We start from the raw sequence: 7,819 nt of genomic DNA, 5'->3' as shown, positions 1-7,819 counted from the left end.
AAATGGCCTTGCAGAGTCATTTATTAAGTGCCTACAATTGATAGCAAGACCTCTACCTATGAAAACAAAATTGCTGATTACTGTTTGGGGTCATGCTATCTTACATGCAGCAGCACTTGCACGTCTTAGACCGACAAATGATAATAAATATTCTTTATCACAATCACTATGTGGTAATGAGCCAAATATATCCCATCTACAAATTTTTGGTTGTGCGGTATATGTGCCTATAGAACTACCACAACGTACAAAGATGGGTCTCAACGAAGGTTGGGCATATATGTTGGGTTTGACTCACCCTCCATAATTCACTACCTTGAACCATTGATATGAGACTTATTTACTGTTCGATTTGCAAATTATCGATTTGATGAAACAATTTTTTCGCAATTAGGGGAGAGAAAAAACAACCCGAAAGAGAAATTGTGTGAAAAGTTTCATCACTCTCTCATTTTGATCCACATACCAGCACATATGAGAAGGAGGTCCAGAAAATCATCCACTTACAGAAACAGCAAATCAAATGTCAAATGCATTTACTGATTTGAAATGGATAACTAAATCACATATCCCTGCTAGGGCTGTTCAAAACCGTTCGCTACCGATAACCCATCCGCAAAACCGTTCAACTTGATCTTTCTTCACCTTCAATTTCACCTAAATGTTCTTTCAACAAAGAAACATAAGGAAAATTATGTTTCTATTTCTTTAGTATCTTTTCAATGGAGGGGCAAGGAGACGGGGTTAATAGAAGAATAACACAAATGCTGTCCACACAACCAATGAATAATGAATATCAATTTCTAGGATAAATCATGAATAAAGAAATAGTACATGGATATTAACTGATAGATATTCAGCTACTACCCCCCAAACTCCAAATAACCAACAAGTCGATCCTAAACTCAATTTCCAGAAACATCAAAATGAGAAGAACACTTACTTGATCCTCATAACACAATTGACAGCAAGTAGAATTCCCTATCTAAGCTTCTCAATAGAATTAGATCAGCTATAGACTAGCTTGAGAATCACAAGGAAACAACTGAACAGCACATGGCAACTGATAAAGAATAATCACCCGCAATTTTGGGAACACTAAACTAAATAAAACCTCCATTGGATTGTTAGATTTTTGCAACTCTTGGAACGTCCACGGGGAACTGGTCAATCTCATCCATCCACGGGCTCTTCTCCTTGGCTGGATTAATTGATCGTAAAGCTTTCCAGACGGCACTGTTACATTTGAACCCTGAACCAAATGCTATTTGCCAAGTTCGGTCTCCCCTCTTGATCCTTCCCTTAGCTTCCGAGTAGGCCAATTCGTACCAAAGGGAGCTGCTCGAGGTGTTTCCGAATCGATACAATGTCATCCTTGAAGGCTCCATGTGCCAGTCAGTGAGTTGCAGGTTTTTCTCTATTTCATCTAACACAGCTCTGCCACCGGCGTGAATGCAGAAATGCTCAAAGGCCAATCTAAAATCTGGGATATAAGGCTTGATCTTCATCTTCAACAGTTTTCTTCCAACGAGCGTGCCGAAGAAAAGCAACTGCTCGGACATGGGAAGCACAAGAGGACCCAATGTAGTGATATTGGTTTTTAGAGCATCACCAGCTACTGCCATTAAATCCTTTGACAGCGATACTCCAACTTTTCCATTGGGATCTTCCATTTGGTAAACACAAGAAAAGCACTTGTCATCGGAACCTTTGTGAGTTCTGACAGTATGTATCAACTGGTACTTTGATCTTCTTCGTTCAGATCCTTTGTTGGAGAGCATTACAGCAGCACCTCCCATCCGGAATAAGCAATTTGGAAGGAGCATGGATTTCTCAGTCCCAAAATACCAGTTCAGGGTGATGTTTTCCATGCTGAGCACCAAAGCATAGGTATTGGGATGGACTTGAAGAAGATCTTTTGCAAGATCGATTGAGATCAAACCAGCACTGCAACCCATTCCACCCAGATTGTAGCTCACAATATTTCCACGAAGCTTGTAATGGTTCACAATCATTGCAGACAATGAGGGTGTTGGATTAAACAAGCTGCAATTTACTACTAGAATTCCAATATCTTTTGGCTTAATACCGGTTTTGGCGAGGAGTTCATCAATGGCACCAAACATAACAGTCTCAGCTTCTTTTCGTGCTTCTTCCATACAAGGATTTGGTGGTACCCTCAGCACAGCTTCAGGGAGATATGTCGATTCACCAAGGCCAGACCTCTCAAGAATTTTCCTCTGGAACTCAAGAGTTTCATCAGGGAATGAACCAGTCAACTTTGACCTCTCCATGAAAATCTTCCTTGTGCATATCCTAGCATCTTCAGGCTTATAGCACGAGAAATTAACAAGGTATACAGGGCGAGGACGGGTTAGGAAATAGAGGGTTGACAGGAAGACCAAGAGGGTAGAGCATATGATGACAGATATGAGATTGAACCTAAGCTGCTCCCAAAGAACATATAGGTCACTTGGCGAGAAAGTAGAGAGTTGAGCAGCAAGGACAATAACTAGAGGGGATAAAAATAGATACATTCCATGAGTAATGAGGTAATGATAACCAAGTTTCACATACTTCAGCTTCACAGATTGTTTGAAATCAGGAAAGTTTCTGGAATAAGAAGGAGGGTTGTTAACTGGGCCTTCTGGTTTTGATTCACTCATTTTGATGGAATTCAATAACTTTGACCCCAACTCAAAACTAATAAACTCAACAGCTCAAGGGTACAAAATTGAAATCTTTATATAGGAAGTTTCAAGATTGAATTTTTATAGGGTCTAAGGGTTTAACAGCAACAAGGGGTTCCTAAAAACAACCAGATCTAACAAGAAATTGGATTTAAAAACCAAGAGTTCGAAACGAGTACCTCACTCAATCCAAAATTAAAGAACCCCTGCAAGAAAAATTAAAAGGAACAAAGCAAATTTCAATCAGACTTCATGTACATTAACTACATTACTGTCAAACATAAGATCTAGCACAAAACCCCAATTCTCAAAAGCTTAAACAGAACCAAAAAAAACAAAGAACTCCATTTCAAAACAAGCATATATGAGAGAATTAACAGAACCCCAGATCAAGAACAAACCTTATGTCAACGCAGACAAACCCCACAAAGAACCCTTCACGGAGAATCTTATGAACTGTGTGAGGAGAGAGATTATTTTTTTTTTTTTTGAATTTGAAATAGATATATTCAACCAGGTGTTATACTAATAAATAAATAAATAAGGAGTGCATGGAGGAGGAAACAACAATAAGAAATTACAACACTGTTGTATAGTTGTACACTGTCTTGTGGGGCAGCCAAGAAAGTGAGGCGAAGGGGGATAAAACAGTCAATCTTCAAACGCTGAAACTTCAAAATGGAGGGGTAAAGATGTGAAATTTTTTAAAAGAGAATTTTGGTCTCGTAAAGATTTTGAACTGTCGCCTTTTTAGAGCATATCGAATTTGACTTGTTGCCCACCGTGTATTGTTGGGGCTTGTGGCAGCCAGGCTGCCACAATCTACCACACTTAAAAAAAACAATTTTTCCATTTTATTTTAAGTTAAACGTTGAAAATATATCTGAACTATTTATTTTATTTTTATAATTTTATATTGAAAACGTATGTTTTCTATTTGAATTATTATCTAAATGGTTAGTGAAACACATTATTAATTTTTAATAATATATGTATTACACTCTTTTTTCTTTAAATATTTTATTATATGCACTTCACGTAAAAAATAATAATTTCATCATAACAAATCTAAATAAACTAATATTAGGATAAAAGTTAAAGGTTAAAACCTATCATCGTATAAATTAATTTTTATCTAATGTGATGGCCGACATCTTATTACACTTTCTTATTTGTGGTCTTGTTTCACCATGGCATTGATATCTGTCTTCAAAGAGGAGAGTTTAAAATTTTTATAAAATTAATTAGAAATTTATATTTAAAAAATTAATGTGTCAACTAATAAAATCGTTCTATAAAACGACAAAGTAAAATAAACCACACTATTCAATGGAGACCCATCCAATTGAAAGTAAGTGAATTAATTAAAACAAAGTGAAATAGACGATCATATTAAGATTTTCATTAAACCTTTCCTCTTCTTCTCTTTTTCCCAAAAAAATTCACCATTAAAAAAGAAAAGTATTTATCTAAAGAAAAAAATATATAGTTCACATTTTCTATAAATTTTTTTTATTGATCGAACACATAAATAGGCCTTTGAACTTGGTTGATTTTTATTAAATCCTTGAACCATACATAATTTGTACATTTTAAACATTCATTGCTGACATTACATAAAAAGATTTTATCATGTTTAAAGAGCGCGTGAAAAGCATTTAACAAGACTGATGTGGAATCCATTTTGAAATGTAAGGGGCTGATGTGCAATTCATTTGTAACTACCCGTTAGGTCGTTTTGAACACTAAAATTATTTTGACTCTTCTCGTAAAAAAATAATTAAATAAGACTTTTGAACTATCCATTTAACTGTAGTTATTTAATTGAAGGGTATTCTTTTAAATAATTAATTTTTGTGGAGATTTATTTTTTACTATATTTAATTATTAATAAAAGGCAATAATTAATTTAAATTAGAAGTGGGTCACACTCACTACTCTTTTAAAGTTCATATATTTAAGTTAGATAAAATAGGAATAGTATTTTATAAACTGTATCTTTGAGGGGGGGAAAATAAAAGAAGAAAGAAAGGGTGACAACTACATGCGGCGGCGTGAACCAGAGAAGATTTTAGTGTGGAGGTAAACATTCAACAACTTGGATGTATATTGAATATTTTAGGATTAAAAAAAAAGGGTTCACTTTATGCTATTGAAATTAATTGTTTGTTGCAAGAGATAGTGAAAAAAGATTATGAAATAATGGCAAAATAAGGGTTAGTTATGGGCAAGAAAACAAAAGTGGCATCTTGATTTCATTTATGTGAATTTTCAATTTCTTTGCATGTCTGCAAATTAGTGGTTCAAGTTGTACGTTTTTTTTCCTTATATTTCTTAAACTTGCAGAGGTTAATTTAAGAATGCAAATTGAGTGTAAGGAATTAGGTAGTTACTCGAAAACAGGAGGTTGGCAACATATAAGGTTTCTTATAATTTGTTTGTTAACTTCTTTGGGAATTCGTAAGTTTTTCGTAGTTAAGTTAGTTTTGACATATTGGTGTATGCTTAAATATTTAAGGTATAGTATTATATGAATAACACTAGATTTATTTGGAGAAATTGAGATTTAATCCTAGGCTTGAGATTTAGGTAACTGATTATAGATTTGTGGTACGTTTTTAGGTCTAGGCTAGACATATAGTAATATGGGTGTCTACGGATTCGTTTACTTATGAATAATACATTTTTGATAGATTTGAAACGTTCCGAGGCCTTACGAAAAGAAAAGACAAAATCTTGAGGATTTGTGACACGTGTTCGACATTCGAGGTATGTTAAGACTTTTAGATTTCTTTGAAGGGTGTTTTTCTAATTAAAGATTAAAAATTAAAATAGATAACAGGTAAGGGCGAAAGATGAGGGGCTCGTATCAATGGTGTGACAAGCATTGATACGAGTATCGGTGTTATAAAGGGAAAGTTTATTACTATAGAATGAAGGATTGTAATTTGAGAATGACAAAACATATGAGCATTAGCTGATGTATTATTGATTGATTTCTTTTGTGTGATTGTGCTTCTTATTTGAACCCATATAATTGTGATAGTTGAGGTGATTATATGTCATACTAATATTTGATTTATTGAGATGCATCCTCCTTCTCTGTGTTGTTGAAATTAGATTGTGCACATGCATTGACGTGACATTGAGTATGAGTAAAGGTCTGACAGAAGGGAAATTGTTCGTGAAAGAGAATTTTATGGTTATAAGTTGGGCACGTGGAGATCATCTGTGCTGGGATGGTTTGATTTTATGATAGTATGTTGAGATCGTCTACATAGACACGTAGAGATCGTCTGTATCGGTATATGGACCTCGCGAGCCCCCCATGGGTCACAAACTCTCAAAGTATATTCCGAGAAGTATTGTGTATATACGATTGTGACGTTACTTGGTATTGAGGCATATCATCTCATGATGTTTCATTGCATCTCATTATCTTCTTCACTTTTACTTGATTATGTGTTAAATATTTTGTGACATTGATTATTCCTATTTTGATGAGACTTTATTGATAAGTATAATGTAGAATTATAAAATTTGAGAATGATTTTTTTATACTCCTGTCACTACCTCTTCGTTGTCGGTCAATGAGACATATTGGGTACACGTGGTTTGTACTCAAACTACACTTATTGCACTCTTTTGTGGTGTAGATTCGATTTCGAATACGGGCGCATCTCGAGGAGCTTTTTGAGTCCGAGCTTGGGTTATCTTGGAGTTGTGGTGAGCTGCTTGGTTATTCCGCGGGCCACACCTCTCTCTATCTTTCATTTATTCTGTTATTTTCGTATTAAGACAGGATATTTATTACGTCTAAACTGGTCATTTTAGTTTCATATTTGAATCCTATTTTAGAAGCTCTTGTATTTATGACTCCAAATCTTTGGTGGTATTTTAACTTTCCGCAACTCATACTTATGACCGACTTAGTATTTGGAATATTCTACTTGTCGCTTGTATTCTTACTTTATTTATTTATTTAAATTGATAAAATGTTAGTGTTGACTTATCTATTGGTTGGGAACATAAGTGCCATCATGACTTGTGAATTTGGGTTGTGACACCATTAAACGTGCTATCACATTTGAAGAGCATGTAAAAAGAAAGACTGTTACATCCCAAAATGGATTTTATATCAGCCTCTTCAATTTTTTTTCACGCGCTCTTCAAAAATGATAAAATATTTTATTCAATGTCAACAATAAATATTTAAAATTTACAAATTATATATGATTCAGAAGTTCAATAAGAAGACAACATAGTTAAGGTGCCTCATAGAAAAAATCAATCAAGTTTAGAGGCCTATTCATGTGTTCGGCCTTTTTTATTTGGCCAGTGATTGACATATCATGATAATGATAGCAAAGCTATGTTGACTTGGCTAGTGTTCATACCTAATACTAATTGCAACAACGTTTAAAGCTCGTGGGGTTTATTCAAAGAAAAAGAATTGCATATCCATTAATTTCTAGTCGCATATCCATTAATTTCTAGTCGGTATGAATATTCTTCATGGATAACCTATGACTTGTCATAAAAATAATAATAATAATAATAATAAAAAATCACCAAACCTTTTCTATTTAAATATCAAAATTTACTAAATTACAAGTTATATATTTATTACTATCATTTATTCTAGTGAGATAACATAGTGTGTGTCTACATATATATAGTACAACAACATATTTAGTACGAATATAGATTTTAGAGAAATCTTTGATTATATTTGAAAAACTTAAAAATTGGTTCCATTCGATCAGTTTAATTTTTATTATTTTTTTTATAAAAAAATTCCCAACTAAATTCCATAAGTAGAGCATGAAAAAATATTTTATTTATATTTTTAAGAATAGAGAAGTTATTTTCGATAAACGTGAGACATTAAAATTAGTTGGATTGTTCACACGAGCAATTCAAAGTAAAAAATGAGTAGTTAATTTTTTTGGTTGTCAACAATAAGAAGAAAAAGTGCGACCACTATAACATCTTTCGGAATTTCATTTATATATCTTAATAATTAAGTTTGCAATGAATATTTGAAGATGAAAATATTTCAATAAAGTATTTTCTTCGTAGAAAATGATGGCCCTAATGGACAGGGTACATGACTTCCCTACACGGTT

The 7,819-nt window shown here is 33.7% G+C and overlaps 1 protein-coding gene across 1 annotated transcript; it reads right to left on the bottom strand.

Annotated features, from left to right (window-relative positions):
* Window positions 1-783: 783 nt before the first annotated feature.
* Window positions 784-3,198, bottom strand: LOC129899204 (3-ketoacyl-CoA synthase 11-like). Its single transcript, XM_055974069.1, has 2 exons — window positions 3,092-3,198; window positions 784-2,896 (listed from the first exon to the last, which is right to left on the bottom strand). The coding sequence occupies exon 2, from the start codon at window positions 2,664-2,666 to the stop codon at window positions 1,128-1,130; it is 1,539 nt and encodes a 512-aa protein (XP_055830044.1). The 5' UTR covers window positions 2,667-2,896; window positions 3,092-3,198; the 3' UTR covers window positions 784-1,127.
* Between the last annotated feature and the right edge of the window lie 4,621 nt (window positions 3,199-7,819).

This window comes from Solanum dulcamara, chromosome 8 (assembly GCF_947179165.1).
Source record: "Solanum dulcamara chromosome 8, daSolDulc1.2, whole genome shotgun sequence".
Lineage (NCBI taxonomy): Eukaryota > Viridiplantae > Streptophyta > Magnoliopsida > Solanales > Solanaceae > Solanum > Solanum dulcamara.
The sequence above is the reverse complement of the archived record's forward strand: the minus strand, read 5'-3'. Positions and strand labels throughout refer to the sequence as shown.

Coding starts and splice junctions, on each gene's coding strand:
- LOC129899204 (XM_055974069.1), bottom strand. CDS start 2,666: ATGAGTGAATCAAAACCAGAAGGCCCAGTTAACAACCCTCCTTCTTAT.